Source organism: Cervus elaphus, chromosome 12 (genome assembly GCF_910594005.1).
Source record: "Cervus elaphus chromosome 12, mCerEla1.1, whole genome shotgun sequence".
Taxonomy (NCBI): Eukaryota; Metazoa; Chordata; class Mammalia; order Artiodactyla; family Cervidae; genus Cervus; species Cervus elaphus.
This window is the reverse complement of record NC_057826.1, coordinates 34,286,703-34,306,310: the sequence shown is the minus strand read 5'-3', so window position 1 is coordinate 34,306,310 and position 19,608 is coordinate 34,286,703. Positions and strand designations below refer to the sequence as shown.

The following is a 19,608-nucleotide window of genomic DNA, read 5'->3' as shown; positions in this document are numbered from 1 at the left end:
GACCGACTGGACGTTGAGGGGATGGAGGCCGCGGGTCCCACCCACCGCTGTCCTGGGTCAGGCGTCACCTCTACGTCCTGGATCCGCGGCGCCTGGGCGCCCGGGTATCCAGCGGGGCCAGGACTCGCCCAGCCTAGTTCGCACCGAGAGGCCGGGGGCGGCCGGGGTGTGGCCCCGCCCCGGGAGAGGCGTGCCGGGCCGGGCGTATTTGAGGCGCAGAGCCGGCCGCCGCCCTGGCAGGACCACGCCACCTCTGACCGAGCCTCCCCCGCGGCGCGAGAGCCAGTGCAGAGGCGTCGGGTAAGTGGTGGGGGCGCCGGGACCGGGGCGCACACCCGCCTGCTGCAAGGCCAGGGCGCCGGGCGCTGCTCGGTGCGCGGCCCCCTTTGCCGGCTGGGCGGGAGCCGGAGAAGGGGGCTCGGCTTCCCCGGGGAACCGCGCGTTCTGGGCCCAGGTTCCTTGGCTTCCAGCCCTCAAGAGAGGAGTCTGAGACTCGGGGAAAGTTAGCAACAAGTTACAAAGACTCACCTGCATTTCCTCGCGGCGGACGGGTGTGTCACCCTTTGCGGCGACTGGGAGGTTCAGCCCGGGCTTCGCGCCCGGCGCCCCGGGCGGCCCGTGGTGCGCAGTGGGCGCGCATCTTCCCAGCTGCCTGCTCCAGCTGGGTGGGAGGAACCAGATGCCCCTACCTCGGTCCACGGTGGAGACTGCCCCGGCACTCTGTGGGCGGTTCCTCGACTGTTAGCTTGGCTGTGGGATGGGGATGAGTTCTGCTGCAGGTCAACAGCGTCCGGGGCTGCAGCCGCTCTCTGGATGCTGATCTCGCAGAAAATGGTGCTGCCCCAAGGCTGAGTGGGCATGTGTCCGGCTTGGCAAAGACCACACACCCTCAGTTTTTGCAAATCCCAGTCCAGATTTGAGCATTAGCGATCTCAGACCTGTGCTGGGGACATGTGGGGTGTGGCAGAATTAAATGTTGGTCCGAGTGTGCAGAGCTCTAGTTGAGGTGGGAAGAGGGTGCTTTTAAAACATGTTTGGGGATTTATTCTAAATTGTGAGTTGCTCATGTCAAAGCACTAACATGCCTGCGCTTTGAAGAGTCGGAGCTCTGGGACACTGGGGTTGAGGTTGTGCCTTAGGCTTCATGCCCTGCCCTTAGCGATCCTGATTTCAGATACCTGGAATATTTGTAAAGTGACTCCTGGGAGTTGGGTTGCTGGACAATGAGGACGGGTTGACTTCAATGACCCAGTCTGTTTCTAGGATTCTGGAAAAGGAATGGAAGAGAGGCTTATTTCGTTCTGCAGAAAATGGTGGCAATAAGAATTGACCACTTGGCACAGAGCATGAGAAAAAAGTTTCACCAACTTCCAAAATTCTGACTCATTTGCCCCAAGTTTACAAAGTTGATCTTTCATGCTAGGAGTGTTTCCATAAAAGTTCAATAATAAAATTCATTGTCCTACAAGAATGTCCTTTGCAGACATTGTCTTTGAATCCCTAGAGTCGTGTCATCCATCCCTTTGATGACTGTGCCTTACCCTTAATCTATGGGAAATCGAAGCTGCCTAAATTAATCAATCATATGGGGTTTTTTTTTGCTTAAAATCAGCATTCTCTCCATATTCTGGGGAGAAGTTTGATGATGGGTCTTGAATGTTTTGAGCTTAGAAATACTAGGTGGATGCCTCACCAAGGTATGTAAGCAGCAGAGGAGGAGCACTGTTTGATAGATTGACCCCCAAAGCTCATTTTTAAAATGTAGTAGGTTAGTCTCGTTGTGTTGAGAGGTCTTTAGTCAATGATATTTTGCTATGCTACAAATATGCAGAAGAGCTTTATAAAAAGACTTTTTACTTATTGCTAGTGAGGTCAAAAGGCCCTTATTGGTCTCGCCTATGATTTAGATACTGTTTGCCTAGAACTCTCTTCAGTCAGACTCAAAATCTTATCCCTAATAGAGATCTATATTCATATAGTAAAATTTGAAGTGCTTATGTTACCTAAAATACCAGTTGGCTTGTGAACTTCTTGTACCTGAGACTCATGGTAACTGATCAAAAACTTAGCCTCCTTTTCCTGTTAGTTTGGGACAGAGGCTTCTGCTGAGGACAGCTAGTTAACATTTTGTGTCTGGTGCCTGAATGGATTCTTCTCATTAAATTCTGAGTGGTGAGCCTGCCAGGGCAGTAATTCCAGTTTGCCGCTGACTAAGTATCATGTGTTTTCTCTTGACTGATATTCCGCTTTTCCATATGGGGGGGAAAAATCAGTAGCTGAGAGGTACAAAGTAACTTTAACTTCTTTATGGCTGAGGAACTGTGATGAAAAAGAAATCCTAGGAAAGGACCAGTTTTCTTTATCCTAACTAGCATCTCTGAATTTGGCTTTGCAAATGAGCATTTCTCAAGCCTTGTTCCATGTTTCACTAAGACCAGGAAGTAGACAGCCTCTCCTGTGTTCTTTGGAGAGGAGTGTGGGCAGTGCTTGTGGTTCTGAGGAAACAGTTTATGATCTACTTCCCTTACAGCTTTTATAAAAGTTGGGGCCCTTTGTGGGCAGAAATTTCAGAAGTCCTCCTGGGAATCCAGGCAACTGAATTAATTGCTACATGGGTCTAGAATAACATAGTACAGTGGATAGCAACTCTTTATTAAAGGGCAAAGCTGCAATTAGCAGCAGATTAAAAGTGGCCTGCATTCTGACTCATGTTTAAATTCCTTGTTCCAAAGTGGTACTGAACTAATTCCTGTAGGTTTTTCCAAATGTGAGGATTCAGATAGTATTTTTGAAATGCTTTTGCCTTTGATGTAGTGTTTCTTATCTGACTTCAAAATTCTCTGATTCTGGGAATGCCAGAGTTCACATACCTATAGTATCTGTACAGTGGGAAGTTTTTTTTTTCCCCCACATTTGATTATCTCTTTATATAAGCTACTCATCTAAAAAGAAAGAAACTTTCCAGGCAAGTAGGAAGATGTTTTTCCAAATAGATTTTTTAAAATTGTTTTTTGGTTCTCCTTTTAAGTTCTAAGGTTGCTAACCTTGATTTAAAAAGAACATTGGTTAGAAACCTTTCCATCAGAGATCTGATGGTTGGGAGTTGATATAATCAAAACAATGCATACCCAACTTTTAGGAAAGTAAGCTTTATCAGTTTAAATGTGGTTATAATTAGCTAAGTGACTGTGCAAAATGGCATTCTTGTATTCAGTATCACTGCACACTGAATGAGTCACCCAGCTAGTTTCTGACAAAAGCATGATCTCTTTTTTGTTTATGATTTCAGCATGTTTATGCAGTTCCGAATGAGTAAGCCAGAGATTTAATTTCTAAATGAAGTAAATAATACTTTTGAAGGACTGCACTTTAAAATGTCAAAGTTTGAGGTTTGCTACCTAGTATAAAATCAGTCAGAATTAGGAGTCAGGCTGTTTGGACTCAGGTCCCTGCCTGCCAAGGACAATGACTTTGGGCCACCATGTTAACTCTCTGAGACTCAGTTTCCTCACCTTTGAAGTAAGGATACTAACTTTTCCCTGTCAATCTCATAAGATTATTATCAGAATCAAAATAAGAAAAGTATGTGGAAAAAAAAAAAAAGTATGTGAAAGTGCTTTATAAACTGAAAACATCACACAAATACAGGGTGTCATTATTCTAATGGGCTTCTAATGTGTCCCAGCACAATCCAAACTGCCATCCTTGGTGTTACCTGAAACAGCGGAAATAGTGGAATCTGCCTTGTTTCTCCAGTTGTTTTGGTCTAGTTGGAAAATGGGGCTTCTCAGGTGGCTCGGATGGTAAAGGATCTGCTTGCAATACAGGAGACCCAGGTCCAATCCCTGGGTCAAAAGACCCACGAGAGAGGGAGACGGCGACCCACAAGAGAGGGAGATAGCAACCCACTCAACTCCAATCCAAAATAAACTGAATATGTTTGAACAGAGACTTTGAAAAGAATAAATGTTACATTTTGGGCTAGCTGTCTTGCATGAGTTTCTGGTTGTGATCAGCCTTTAAACATATTTAAGTTTAATTGGATTTATATTAATAAGATGGGCTTCCCTGGCGGCTCAGCCTGTAATGTGGGAGACCTGGGTTTGATCCTTGGGTCGGGAAGATCCCCTGGAGGAGGGAGTGGCAACCCACTCCAGTATTCTTGCCTGGAGAATCCCCATGGACAGAAGAGCCTAGTGGGCTTACAGTCCATGGGGTCGCAAAGAGTCGGACATGACTGAACGACTAAGCACACATATTAATGACACTTTATGAGGCCAGTGGTATAGCTTTAGCTAGTTTTAACAACTGAAACTACCTTTCTGTTTTTTATTGACCTGAATGGGTACTTTTATGTGAGGATACATATCCTCATTAGCTCAGGCCAGTGGTTCTCAAACCAGGCACAACTTTGCCCTCCTCTTGCTTCCCCAGGGTTATTTGGAAACATCTTAAGACCTTCTAGGTTAGCACAATGCAGGGGCTGGGGGGGTGGGGGGTGGGGGTGGGGCTGCTGTCATCTTGGGTGTTGAAGCCAGGGAAGCACATGATGCACAGAAGAGCCCCTCCCTACGAAGTATCCCACCTGAAATGTCAGTGAGGCTGAGGTCAGGGGTAAGCCCCAGCACAATGGGGATATTTAAAAGAAGTCAAAACACTTACAAAGTTATTGCTGAGTCTTTACTATGTTGCTGTGTTGCTCAGGAATGGAAGAATTTGTGTAATCAAAGGAACTAAACTTTCTGCCTACGGTGAAGTCCAAAATTGTTTCTTTCTGGCGTCCAAAGTGAGAAGCTTTATTTCTTGACTTAAGAAATATCCTTTCAAAGGATTTCACTGGCAGTCCAGTGGTTAAGGCCCTGTGCTTCCACTGCAGGGGGTACGGGTTCCATCCCTGGTTGGGAACTGAGATCCCACATGCCTCACGGCATAGCCAAAAAAAAAAAAAAGGAAAGAAAGAAATGTCCTTTCTTTCCCTTTTCTGTAAGAACTCTTAAAGCTGTTTTTAAAATCTTTATTGAATTTGTTACAATATTATTTCATGGTTTGGTTTTTTGGCCACCAGGCATGTGGGATCTTAGTTCCTCAACCAGGGATTGAACCTGCTCCCCCTGCATTGGAAGGGGAAGTCTTAACCACTGGATGGCCAGGCAAGTCCCTGTAACAACCCTTAAGTTCCTCTTGTGGTAGCAGCATACTTCTCTAGGCAGTGGCAGTCTTGGGGAAGGAAGTACAGAGGAGCACCGACTTTCGCATTAAAGAGTCGAATATTATATACTAAATGCAATGAAACAAGCCCTGGGAGAGTCACTGTGACTTCCCAATTAGATCACCTGCAGTTTCCAAATTGGAAGATGGGCACAGTGATAACCTGAGTGTATCCAAATTTAAAAAGAGACGTGCAAAAACAAAAAAATAATGGAAGGTAATATTGAACTGTATTATAAGTAACAGCAGAGTAAGATAAAATATCTGGTGTATAAATGAAGCATACATTAAGTTCTAGGAGGACTTTTTGTCTGTTTTTGTTTTACCAAAAACTCTAGTATTTTGCATTTTTAGGACCTATCAAGTAGCCACCATTTAATGGATCATTTCTTAGAATAATTGAATAACTTTAACAAGTAGGCAACTTACAGCTTCCCAGATGGTGCTGGTGGTAAAGAACCCACCAGCCAGTGCAGGAGATGTAAGAGATATGGGTTTGATCCCTGGGTCAGGAAGATCCCCTGGAGGAGGGCATGGCAACCCACTCCAGTTTTCTTGCCTGGAGAATCCTATGGACAGAGGAGCCTGGTGGGCTAGGGTCCATAGGGTAGCAAAGAGTTCGACATGACTGAAGTGACTTAGCACACACATGTAGATAACTTAAGGAAAAAGATTCTGATTATTGAAGATCCAGGTAACTTTGACCATAGCACAGGTGATCCGCGGTGGAGAAAAGAACCCAGGCCTGAGGAGTCCCAAGCTGCCCTCCTCTCCTCACCGCCAGAGCACCAGCTCTGGGAGCAAGTGTCAAACATCTTGTTTGTTGGGAACTGGCACTGAGGGAGGAGCCAGCGAAGCAGGAATGATGGTCTCATGGCCACCCACTGAGGCAGCTTTGGGCAAGGCCAACTCTCTTTGGTAGCATCCTACCCCAAAATATTTTCCTCCAAATTCTTTTTTTTTTTAAACTTGATTTGTTATACTGCCAGATATTTTCATTTGGAGTAACAAACACCTTAAAAAAAATTACATCTTGTGCTCGCCTTTCTTCGCTATTGCTTCATATTCCCAGTCTCACCTTTCTTTCAAGGTTTAGCTCAACACTGTTCCTGTTAGAAGTCAACTTTTCAGTTGTGACTTGCCGTAGCACATAGTCTGGTTCACAGTGCCCATTACTTGTGACCCTTTCTGGCCTCTGACCCTTTGATGATACATCTTGGCCAATTGCATCTTCAAACCCAGACCTGAGCCCGCCCAGTGCCTGGCGCAGAACAGGCACAAATTTGTGCAAATGAAGAAATAAGTCATCAGCAGCAGCTATGGCTTGGGCATTGGGGTGGGCAAGGCAGAGACTGTCTTTCAAACACTAGGAGGAAGAACCAATGGCCTCCTCCTTAAACCCAGAAGAGGGTGTGGGGCTGTCAGTGGGAACCAGAGGAGAGGTGGGCAAGATTCATTTGATGAACACCACTTGCATTGTATGGCCTGTTACTTCCAGGATTCAGCCACAAGCTAGTGTGATTAGAGTTCAGTTATGAGTTAAATAGGGCCTGGTGATTCAGGTGGAGAGCATCCTCGCCCTTTGAGACATTTTTATGGTTCCCCGCTATTGATTTTGGCATATTTGGAGAACAGACTTGTTTGTGTTAGGAGAATGCCTGTATATTGACTTGACCTGCACAATGAGCTGTTTGTGATGTTCATACAGAAACCAGTGAAATCTTTTAGGATCAAATGATAACCCCTATTTTTTTTTTCTCCTTTCAGGAAAATGGCAGACGGTTTTTCGGTAAGTGTTTTATGTCTGTTTTCCTACCTTAATATATATACATTCATGCAGGATGAGGGTTTTATTTCTTGTTGTTTGTTTTTTAACCACTCAAGTTTCCTGCTTAACTCTCCCACCACGTGGCTTCCTCTGGCCTCATCTGTCCAATGAGGGCTTGTTAGGTGGAGTCTTGTTTTTCCAGCAACAGGTTTGGGAAGAAAGCCAGGCAGAGAGAGAGGCCTCACTAACAGTAACCCCTTTACCAAAGGCCTAGACAGAAGTTGGTGGATTCTGCCGGCAGGAACTGAGAAGCCAACTGAGCAAAGGGCAGTGTGGTTCATTCTGAGCAACCTGATTTTTTTTTTTTTTTTTTTAATCCTCAAGTGCCCTCAATTCCTTCTCCCTTCCCAAATGCTGGAGTAAGAAGCAGCCAAAACAAATTCCTATTAGTATGCTTATGTATTCCCAAATTCCTTAATGGAATGACTCACGCCACCAACAGCCACAACGAGCTCTGCTCAGGTTTGTTTTCTAAATCCCGTTTGCTTTCCATCATCACGGAGCCCTCTGATTCCTCTTCCCCTCCCCCAGGCCACATGGGCTCCCTTCACAGCCTCACTGTGTTGCCCCAACACCAGATCTAGGGTTGTGTTCCTGACGCATCAAAGACAATCCTGGCAGATCATATTCAGTCAACGTAGAAGTCTTTACTGGGCATCTTCCATGTACCACCTGGCAGTGTGCTGTAGAAAACAGGCAGGGAGAAAGCAGCCTCTCCCTGGAGAGAAAGGACACAATCCAACACTGACACAGAGTCTTGCAGTCTGTAAAGGGCCGTCACAAATGCTGCCTCACTTGTTTGTCACCACAATCATATGAAATAGAGATTATCCCCATTTTACAAGCAGACACTAAGTCCTATACAGGTGACATGATGGCTCCGAAACTGGAGCTCTTGATGGATAACACTGGATTTCTTGATGGATAGCACTGGATTTTAAACCACATCATCTGACTCCACATCGCAGGCTCCTCCCTGTGTACCAGGCAGCCTCTCTGGTACTAGCCTGGATGCCACCAAGTGGTAACTTCCCTGGTGTACCCGAAGTGCAGTAGACATCCCGCAAAGGGAAGGCCAACGCAACCAGGGCCAGCTCGGTGGAAGGTTTTGCAGCCAAAGAGTATACTGAGTTTTGTGACTTTTTTTTTTTTTTCATGTCAGTTAGAAAGTATGTGTTTTTACATAGAGGATGGCTAGCTCCTGACTTTAGCAAATTACAAAAAGGCAACCCTCAATGATCTGAGATGATGGGAGGCAAGAGTAAAGTGATAAAGCATGTATAATCCCATAGTTGAATTTTAAGTCTTAGGAACTCAAAACTAAAAGGTAGGAAAACATTATTGATATGAATTTCATATCTTCACCAAATCCCTCTAATTCTTAGATCACATATTCCTGAAAATACTGTTGTGATTGTTTTTCATCCTATAATTTTTTTAATGTCTTTTTTTTCAGCTTAATGATGCCTTATCTGGGCCTGGAAAACCAAACCCTCAAGGTTGGCCTGGTTCATGGGGAAACCAGCCTGCTGGGGCAGGGGGCTACCCAGGAGCGGCCTATCCTGGGGCCTACCCTGGACAAGGACCTCCTGGGGCCTACCCTGGACAAGGACCTCCTGGGGCCTACCCTGGACAAGGACCTCCTGGGGCTTACCCTGGACAGGGACCTCCTGGGGCCTACCCTGGCCCAACAGCACCTGCTTACCCTGGACCAACTGCACCGGGTGCCTACCCCGGACCTGGGGCCTACCCGCCTCCCGCACAGCCAAGTGCCCCTGGAGCCTACCCTGCTGCCAGCCCCTATGGCGTCCCTTCTGGACCCCTGGTAAGACGGAGTGAATCATTTAGCAAGCTACAATGTGTTCAGGACCAAGTTAATAAAGAACATGGCTGGGACTCCCTAGCAGTCCAGTGGCTAAGACTCCATGCTCTCAGTGCAGGGGGCCTGGGTTTGACCCCTGATCAGGGAACTGGATCCCACATGCCAAAACTAAGACCCAGCACAGCCAAATCAATAAATATTTAAAAAAAAAAAAGAAAGAAAATGGCAATTGTCTGGAGCGGTAGCGTCATCACTTTGTAGTGCTCTGACTGGAAGCTGGCTCTGGGCACTGACCTGCAGAGGGCTTTGGGAGACCTGAAGCTTGAAACTCACTACTTAGAGCCATTTTTCAAGGACCAGGCACAGTGTATGTTGGTTCAATTGAAAAGTTAGTTTCCCGTGTTTAGTTATGTACTGTTAGTTTAAAGTGAAGCTAATGTGTGTTTTGAAGGCATCTGTAAGGCAGCTTTAATATAAATCAAGTTAAGATCATAGTAATGGTTGTTATTATTACTGATAAACACTGGATATATAACATGTGCCAGCTGTGTGCTTCTACATGGATGCTCTCATTCAACTCCACACGCACTCTGTAAGATACTGTTATTATTGCCACTTTACAAATAAGGAAATAGGGCAATAAAGGGTTATACAGCCTTCCAGTGGTCATAGAGGGGAAACTTGGGGCAACCACAGTAATCTGGTTTTTAAAAACCTTCTAAAGATAATTTTGTGATCTAAGGATTGAATTTTCATTTATATTAAAATTCATTTTAATAAATGAATTCTAACCATAAGACCCAACTCTGGGGGCTCCAGACACATCTCCAAACAGTCTAGCTGTGAGAAAAGATACATATCTGAGAAAAGCGTTCAATAGCAGTGTGAGATCAGCCCCTTTCAGGAGTGTGATGGCGCAGGGAGTATTTGCTCTGCTTATTGGTCAGCTTAGAGGAGAGCAGAGGGACAGCATTGGGTGCATGAGAGCCGATACACAGGATCTGGACCACACACAGGTAGTCAGTTGAGACAGGAATATGGAAATTTTGGAAGGAAGAGGCAGTGGGAAAGAGATTGAAGAGGAGGAACCCCAGAATCTAGTGGTTAAGTATTGTTGTTTTTGTTCAGTCACTAACTCAAGTCCGACTCTTTGTGACCCCATGGACTGCAGCACACCAGGCTTCCCTTGTCCTTCTCTATCTCTTGGGATTTTCTCAAACTCATGTTCATTGAGTCCTTGATGCCATCCAACCATCTCATCCCTTGTCGCCCCCTTCTCCTCCTGCCCTCAATCTTTCCCAGCATCAGGGTCTTTTCTAATGAGTAGGCTCTTCACATCAGGTGGCCAAAGTACTGGAATGTCAGCTTCAGTATCAGTCCTTCCAATGAATATTCAGGGTTGATTTCCTTTAGGATTCACTGGTTTGGTCTCCTTGCTGTCCAAGGGACTCTCAAGAGTCTTCTCCAGCACCAAAAATTCAAAAGCATCAATTCTTTGCTGCTCAGCTTTCTTTATGGTCCAACTCTCACATCCGTATATCACTGCTGCAAAACCCACAGCTTTGACTGTATAGACCTTTGGAATCAAAGTGATGTCTCTGCTTTTTAATACACTGTCTAGGTTTGTCATAGCTTTTCTTCCAAAGAGCAAGGGTCTTCTAATTTTGTGACTGCAGTCACTGTCTGCAGTGATTTTGGAGTCCAAGAAAATAAAATATGCCACTGTTTCTCACTTTTTCCTCATCTATTTGCCATGAAGTGATGGGACCAGATGCTATGATTTAGTTTTTTTGATTGTTGAGTTTTAGCCAGCTTTTTCACTTTCCTCTCTCATCCTTATCAAGAGGCTCTTTAGTTCCTCTTCACTCTCTGCCATTAGAGTGGTATCATCTGTGTATCTGAGGTTGTTATTTCTCCTAACAATATTCATTCAGTCCAGCATTTCACATGATGTACTCTGCACAGAAGTTAAATAAGCAGGGTCACAATATGCAGCGTTGACATACTCCTCTTGCAATTTTGAAACAGTTGTTTTGCAATTTTGAACCAGTTCATTGTTCCATGTCCAGTTCTAACTGTTGCTTCTTGACCTAAATACAGATTGCTCAGAAGGCAGGTAAGGTGGCCTGGTATTCCCATCTCTTAAGAATTTTCCACAGTTTGTTGTGATCCACAGTCAAAGGCTTTCACATAGTCAAATAAAGCAGAAGTGGACATTTTTCTGGAATTCTCTTGCATTTTCTATGATTCACAGATATTGGCAATTTGATTTCTTGTTCCTCTTTTCTAAATTCAGCTTCTACATCTGGAAGTTCGTAGTTCACATACTGTTGAAGCCTAGCTTGAAGGATTTTGAGCATTTCCTTGCTAGCATGTGAAAAGAGTACAACTGTATGGTAGTTTGAACATTCTTTGACATTACCTGTCTTTGGAATTGGGATGAAAACTTTCCTTTTCCAGTCCTGTGGTCATTGCTTAGTTTTCCAAATTTGCTGACATATTGAATGCAGCACTTTAACAGTGGCAAAGAATCCGCCTGCCAATTCAGGAGACACGGGTTCGATCCCTGGGTGGGGAAGGTCCCCTGGAGAAGGAAATGGTAATCCACTCCAGTATTCTTGCCTAAGAAATCCCATGGAGAGAGGAGCGTGGCAGGTTGCAGTCCATGGGGTCGTCAGAGTCAGATGTGACTTTGTGACTAAACACCACCAACAAAGAGTCAAGGAACGACTCTGGCTTTTCAAGACTGGACAAGGAGAATGCCAGCCAAGGGTCAGCCCAAACCAGGAACTCAGAAAGGGGGTCAGATCGTGGAGGGGCAGGGGACACCACTGCAGTTCACACTGGTTGGATTTGTGGCACCAGTAGCAAAGCCAGATGGGAAGAAGCACAGGACTAATACAGATCAGATCAGAGCTAGAGAGAGAAAGACTTGGGCAATGGTTGAACCCAGGGGAAAACAATCTTAAAGGAAAAAGAGAAGAAGCCAAGATAGAGCAGTGGAAATATTTATAACACCTTGAACGTAGACGGTCAGTAAATATTTGTTGAATGAACTGGGGAAGGTATTAACTGGAAAGTTCCCATTCGATAAACATTGAGTACTTGCCACCTTTAAAGCACCACACAGGGCCTGTGTGAATTAAACGTAAGAACACCTCAGAGGCCTAGAAGGTGCCACGGTGTTTGCCTGCAGGGAGCAGAACCACTAGGACGAACATGTCATATGGCAAGGATCTTAAGAGTGGTATAGAAATGTTAATGTTGATTGCAAGGTCTAGCTTAAGCCTTTCCGATGAGTTATAGATTAGGATGGTCCTTATCATGAGAGATACAGTCTCCAGAAGGGAACATGTTCTGTCTTTGGCACTAATTAACTGATGGCCTTTTTCTTGATTATTGTGGTTATAGTTGTGTAGGGAGCCATCTCTCTTCTGGCCCTGGACAAGGTGGCCTGAGAGTCTGAAAAGATGGCTAAAAGTAGGGTTACATGTTATTCACATATATTAATAGTGGTTGAACTCTAGCAATGTCTTTTTCTTTCTTCCCTCAAGAAAACATGACTCTTTTTTGGGGGTGGGTGGGTAGCTGCATGGCATGTGGGATCTTAGTTCACTGACTGGGGTGAACTAGGGTGAACTCACACCCCCTGCAGCAAAAGCATGGCATCTTAACCACTGGGCTGCCAGGGAAGTCCCCCGGAACATGACTCTTTATTGATAGATGGGTATTTTTTTATTCCCAGAATGTGCCTTATGACCTGCCTTTTCCTGGAGGAATCATGCCTCGCATGCTGATAACAATCCTGGGTACAGTAAAGCCCAATGCGAACAGGTAAAGAGCAAAATTAGCAAGTCTAACATATTGATTGATTGGTTTTTGGAATAAAGGGTGATCTGTTTTAAATTTTAATAGAATTTTAAAAATTACATTTAGAATCTCGGCTATACCATAGTTTGTGATTTTCCCATAAATCAATACACAGTCTCACCAAGAGGACAAATCCCTTGCTAAGTCTTGTGTTTTTCCCAGAACCAGAATAAAAATTTGTGAGGACAAAGAGGAAGAGCAGAAAAACCCGTTCTGTTGGTTCTTCCTAGCAGGGAAAGCCTTAGAATTAAAGGAAAGTAGACCCTTTGTGATGTAATGTTTGGATATCCCTCCACCTCTGAGCCACAGATTGTCTAAAAAACAAAGCCCATCAAAAATTAGGGTCAAAAAGAAAAAGATGCCTAGTTGATCTGAGAGCTCCTCATATTGGTGCAATCTCCCTGTAGCTGTAAAAGTTATGATACACTCTCAGATTTGTGAGCTTGGTTGCCATTTCCGTGTTCATACTGTTGGCCTGGTCTACAGATGATAAGTGACAAGATGGAGAACCCCAGTGTTCTGAGTGGACACTATTTACTTATTTTTGCTTTTATTTCTGAGTGGACACTATTTACTTAAAAGGTTTGAAAAAACTTTACAAGTTAAAGTTTTAACTTGTCCAATTAATTGATCAAAATAAACCAGTCTTCACCGTTGGTACTGCTTTGGTTGAGGTGAACTAGAAGGGGCTAAGATTTTGAGCTCACTTTGGAAAATCCATGCTGATTTACAGCTGAGTTGGGACACCAGACTCTGGTTATCACCACTGGTTATATTTACATATAATACAAGCAGGCTAAGGTTATCCTGAAGCTGTTTAGTCTGTCTGTCCTTGAGGTTGGTGGTACCATTAAAGCTCCTACAGCCATTAATTAATCTGTTTCTGGGTCTTATAGACAATGCACAAAAGGTACAAATTCAAGCTGTGTACACAGGTTTATTTAATTCTGTAAACAGCCTCTGTGAGTGCCTGTCACTTTGATCCTGGTGAATCAGTGGGAGCAACCTCCTCTGTTACCAGGAGGTGGACAGGTTCTGAACAGATCATTTTACATTCAGCCAACCAGTTCACTCCACCTCCAGCCAGCCTCCTCTGGTTCTACGTGGTAGTCACTATCTTAAGTTAGTTCTTCCTTCCACATAGCCTAGACAGCCTCTCTCAGCACAGTACTTCCCTACACAGTAAAACTGGTCTCACAGCAAGTTACAAAACATATACTCATATATCTTCTGTCTGTGTCCTCATCCACCTTTCCTCCCAAAATAACACAGGACCCACAGCCCTGATCCTGTGCAGGCAGCACTCATAACTGGGTAATATCGGCTCTCCTGAGGCAGCTGCTGTCAAGCAGAACCACAATGGCATCTTTGCTTTACTTAGGACTATCACACTAGAAAGGTTGGGCTTCTCAGGTGGCTCAGTGGTAAATAATCTGCCTGCCAAGCAGGAGACACAGGTTCTAATCCTGAGTCAAGATCTCCTGGAGGAGGAAATGGCTACCTATTCCAGTATTCTTGCCTGGGAAATCCCATGGACAGAGGAGCCTGGCAGGCTACAGTCGATGGGGTCCCAAAGAGTTGGACACGACTTAGGAACTACATCACCATCACCACTAGAAAGGTTAGAGACTGGCAGGTTAAAACCAATTTTGGTTGAAATGATTAAAGTGGTAGTAAACTGAGAAATGGATTGCTTTGAGCTGCAAAATCTATGTGAGGAATCACATGAAAGAGAAAAAAATCCTTAAAGGGTAGAGATGACAATTACCTTTTCACTGCTGAGAAAGTACAAGCATTGCATATTAAGTCAAATACAAGTTCTATTGCCATTTGACTATATTGATTCTTTCCCTGTGAATTTAATCGTTGATAGTTGGATGTATCTGTTACGGGGTGAATGAAAACACCCAAAGAATCATTGTTAATAGGTCTAGAATGCAGACCTTGCTTTAAGACAAGAGCTGCTTTTTTTTTTTTTTTTTTTTTAACAGAACCAGCTGCTTCTGATATTAGTGCTCTGGGGAGCACACTTTTGAGAAACCGTGTGGAAAGGGTAGTGCTTTAACAGCCAGAGAACTTGTGTTTGTATTAATATCCAAGGAGAGAGAACAGGATAGAAAGTTTATCCAGCACTTCCATTAATTCCACTTCACATCACAGAATGTTTAACACATTTATTATTATGACTTCACAACTCAGCAACAGGATACTGAACATTAACTATGTTATCTCATTCTTGCTGTTTTAGGACTAGGTTTTCCAGTTAACTATGAGGAAGCCAGGGATTTGATAGCACTTTATGTGACTGGTTTACTTTTAACAGGGGTTGAAAGTAACCTGTCAGGGCAAGAAAGAGGTAGCTGTATTTCCATAATGTCAGGTATAAAGTGCCCTCAAAGTGGCCCCAAACCTCTGCAGGGAAACCTTGACCATGTTTATATGTAAAGATAGTAAAAAGGGAAATACAGGTGAATAAGATATAACCAAAGACAACAAGGCTAAAACCTTAACACGTATTGTCTTGTTTACTGTGGTAGTATGTCGAGTATAGTAGTGGCCCTTATCTGAGGTTTTGCTTTCCACAGCCTCGGTTACCCATGGTCAATCACAGTCTGAAAATATTAAATGGAAAATTCCAGAAATAAATAATTCATAAGTTTTAAGTTGCCCACATTGTACACAGCATGGTGAAATCTCCTGCTGTCCAGCCCCATCCTGCCCAGGCTGTGAAACCACCCCTTTCTGCTGTACATCTGGTCTATTAGTTATCAGATCCACTGTCATGGGACCCTGGTGCTTGTGTCCACATAACCCTTATTTTACCTAATAATGGCCCCAAAAGCAAGAGTAGTGATGCTGGCAATTCACATATGCCAAAGAGAAGCTATAAAGGGCTCTCTTAAAGTGAAAAGGGGACAGTGCTCAATTTAATAAGAAAACAATTATACACTGGGGTTGCTAAGATCTACAGTAAGTACAGATCTTTTGTCCATGAAATTGTGAGAAAGGAAAAAGAAACTCATGCTTTTTTTTTTTTTTTTTTGGTCATACCTCAAACTGTAGAAGTTATGGCCCCAGTGCATAGATGTTCAGTTCAGATGGAAAAGGTATTTTGATACTATTCATGGTTTCAGCCATCCATTGGGGGTCTTGGAACACACATCCCATGCATGAGGTAGAACTACTGTACTTTGCCCAGTATACTTTCCAGTTTGAGCCCATTCTATGGTTTATTTGCTTTCTATTTAGAAGAGTGTCCTGTACTTTATAAATGATTTGCTCTTTAGAAAAGTATATGTTCTTCACTTGATACAAATGTACAACTTGAATTATTTTACTAACTGTGACTTTTGATTTAAAACAGACTTGCTTTAGATTTCAAGAGAGGGAATGATATTGCCTTCCACTTTAACCCACGCTTCAACGAGGACAACAGGAAAGTCATTGTTTGCAATTCAAACCTGAATAATAACTGGGGAAAGGAAGAAAGACAAATGGTTTTCCCATTTGAAAGTGGTAAACCTTTCAAAGTAAGTTATTGCTATTATATATTGATAATGTCTATTTCTCATGCAAGCTTAAACCACAACACACTGGAAATTAATTTTCATCAGTTGTCCTGGGACACCTGACCAGTACATCTGCTCCCCATCCCAGGGGAATGGTCTCAGAAATAGTGGCACATTCCTCAACTCCATTTAGGCACCTCACCATTGTCCTTGTTACCAGCCCTCTGAGTTTAAGATTTTCTGGAAATGAGAAACATAGCATCTTTAATTTAAAAGGCAGAAAATAGGGAGGGGGGATCGGGATTGGGAATACATGTAAATCCATGGCTGATTCATATCAATGTATGACAAAACCCACTGGAAAAAAAAATAATAATAAATAAATAAATAAAAGGCAGAAAATCTTTTTTTGGCTGTAATGTGAGGCATGTAGGGCAAATCTGCTCCCCCTGCAGTGGAAGCAAGGAGTCTTAACTACTTGCCAGGGAAGTCCCCTAGAAAGTCTTTATGATATAATTGGGCTGAGAGTTAATTCCTTAAAACCATAAGGTTAGCATGGCAATCAAAACTAAATTTTTTAAACTCTAAAAATTAATTCATGCCTGTTTATGAAAAGAAAAATTTACAGATTTTTTTTTTTTTAACTAAAAAGTTCTCCATCCTTTACCCCTCCCCCATCCTCACAAATGTTACAAACGAGTATCTTTCCAGTGTTTTCTTGTGACAAGCAACACATTTTTTTATTTTCAAGCATGGCTTCAACAAATATTAGGTCCACAGTGTTGGGTTAGGGTTGACTATACAGTGGGCAATAAAACAGCTGGACCATCCGCTCCTCAGGGGCGGGACCAACAGGGTCTGTATTCTACATCTGGTGGACATTTCCTTCTCAGAACACTGTCACCTAATAACACTTCATTGCTTAGAGATGCAGTAATTCAACCAGTACCCTACTGATGAAAATCTGGAGTATGGAAATATTACAAACAGATAAAACCTCGAAAGCTTTATTTATTTTACTAAAATACTGTGATAACTCGTCCTAATACATCTCTGCTTCCTAGAAGAGTAATTTTACTAAAAAAAAAAAAAATATGTTTAAGATTTAGATGAAGATATTGCCAAAGTGCTGCTTCCAAAATGTTAGAATTAATGCATTCTCCAACTACTGGGAGATTATGTTTCTCTTACTCTTGCCAAAACTGGTTATTATCCATCTTCATAACATTCACTTCTCTAAACAGAGAATTCCTACTTTAGCATTTTTGTTTTTACTTTCAGTGTTTGAGACCATACAAAAGCTTTAAGTTTTTATGTAGAGGAATGATTAATCTTTTCCTCTGTGGCTTCAATTATATATCCTTTTAACAACTTATCATTTTGTTCCATTTAAATCTTTGAATAATTTGGAATTTTTTTTTTTCTGGAAGGTTACCTTTTCTGACTTTAATTCGTTCTACAAAGGATCAGAAAGATGAAATTTTTGACATCCAGAGCTTAGGCTAGACTGGTTTTAAAAGGAATGGGCATTTCTAACAGTTTTGTGTATGTGTCATTTCAGATACAAGTGCTGGTTGAACCTGACCATTTCAAGGTTGCAGTCAATGATGCTCACTTGTTGCAGTACAATCATCGGGTGAAAAATTTTGGTGAAATCAGTACGCTGAGAATTTCTGGTGACATAACTCTCACCAGTGCTTCACACACTATGATATAATCTTAAATGGGCAGATACTTTTTTAAAGAAATGAATTTGAACGTAAACCTTACACATTTAAAAGTTTCATGTTAAGTATGAGTGAAAAATTTTACCTTTATTCATCAATGTCCTTCTTGTAAATCACTGATTTAATAAATACTCTAAGAGTTACTTGTCTTTACATGTAATTTAATTGGGGCAATTTATTAAGTCCATTGTACAATGGACTTAAAGGAAAAATATGTGGCAATGTTAATACTGCATTAGAGCCTCCCAGTTTTCAATATTTGAAACTATATTTTTAAAAAGAAATCAGGAGTAAATACTACCACAAAATTAACCTCTCTCTTCTAGAGTTTGGTAAAAACCAATGGATACTACAAAAAAAATCATTCTATTGTCTTACTTAAGGAAACATAATATATTCAGGAAATAAGAAAAGCAAAGTTTACATACATATGACCTTTTGGACTTCTTTTAACTATTTTATCTTTCTAAACTATACTTCACACTATCAGATCAGTAATTTATACCAACATCAATCTTCCTGTGGGGTCTTTTGGTTTTATGAAATCTCCAGATTTGTAGAAAGAAAAAAGTAGGTTTTTATTTGAAAATTCCATTGTCAATACTCTTATTATCAACCATGCCTTTCTGCCCTTCTTCATTACCAGGAAGGTCAAAGATTAATATAATTTCAAAATTTGGATATGCTCAGACCACTTCATTTTATAAAAAACCAAAATATTATTTGATCTGTTACTGTTTCTCCAGTACCATCTTCTCAAATAATCTATTGGCACAGGTTGTGTTCCCCAGGAGGCAAAGAGATCAGAATGCAGGAGGTTTATGAGGAAGTATATGCCCTTTTTTTCAACAGCTGTGAAGACAAGAAAGTACCCGACTGGGCAGAGAGAAGTGGTGCATCCATGCCTCAGTCTACCCTACAGGGATTCTGAGCTGGGATGATCCTTTAGAGTTGTTAAGAGGGGGACAGGCCTTCATATTTTCACTTCATCCCATTTCGTTTTTCATTTTTGGAAAAGCTCTGGTTCTACCCAGTTTTCTTTCATTTTATCTTTAAAGGTTTTCTTAATACCTCACAATTCTAGAATCCAGTAGCCCAAGGGCAAATTGATGGCTGCCTACCTGACTCATTCCCTGCTACCTAATAGTCCTGGTTTTACCCAGGTATAATCCCAGGTAAAGCAGGGGATCCTGATTAAGTAAATCCCAAATGAGATGCGGATGGAGATGTGGCATTAGCTGGCCTAACCAAACTAAAAGGAAGGACATAGCTCTGATTACCACTAGCAGCCATCTTATCACCCCAAAGGACCCAGCATTAGAGATGCTGACACCGAGGATGCCAGAATGAACAGATGTTGGACCTTGATGTATCACTGAGCCATTGACTATAAAGTGCCTGAAATCACCATGACAACATTATAATAATGAACTTCCTTATTGTTAAGCCAATTGGAGTTCATTGCATTGTTACTTAACAGCCAAAAGTTTTCTAAGTGATTCAACAGTACATCTTATTAAACCTAAAAAAAAAAAAATCACGTTTACTGACTGACATTGTTTTATTCTCATCTACTTTATCAATGGCAACCCACTCCAGTATTCTTGCCTGGAAAATCTTATGGGCAGAGGAGCCTGGCAGTCC

The 19,608-nt window shown here is 42.5% G+C and overlaps 1 protein-coding gene across 1 annotated transcript; it reads left to right on the top strand.

The window, feature by feature from the left end:
* Positions 1 to 177: 177 nt before the first annotated feature.
* LGALS3 (galectin 3) lies at positions 178 to 18,107 on the top strand. The gene is made up of 6 exons (XM_043919593.1): positions 178 to 300; positions 6,976 to 6,997; positions 8,493 to 8,861; positions 12,604 to 12,692; positions 16,093 to 16,258; positions 17,799 to 18,107. The coding sequence occupies exons 2-6, from the start codon at positions 6,980 to 6,982 to the stop codon at positions 17,952 to 17,954; spliced, it is 798 nt and encodes a 265-aa protein (XP_043775528.1). The 5' UTR covers positions 178 to 300; positions 6,976 to 6,979; the 3' UTR covers positions 17,955 to 18,107.
* Positions 18,108 to 19,608: the final 1,501 nt, after the last annotated feature.

What these genes read in the sequence shown, in the direction of transcription:
- LGALS3 (XM_043919593.1), top strand. An exon ending in GCGTCCCTTCTGGACCCCTG is followed by an intron (nt 8,862 to 12,603) that starts GTAAGACGGAGT and finishes TTTTATTCCCAG; the next exon opens with AATGTGCCTTATGACCTGCC. An exon ending in AAAGTGGTAAACCTTTCAAA is followed by an intron (nt 16,259 to 17,798) that starts GTAAGTTATTGC and finishes GTGTCATTTCAG; the next exon opens with ATACAAGTGCTGGTTGAACC.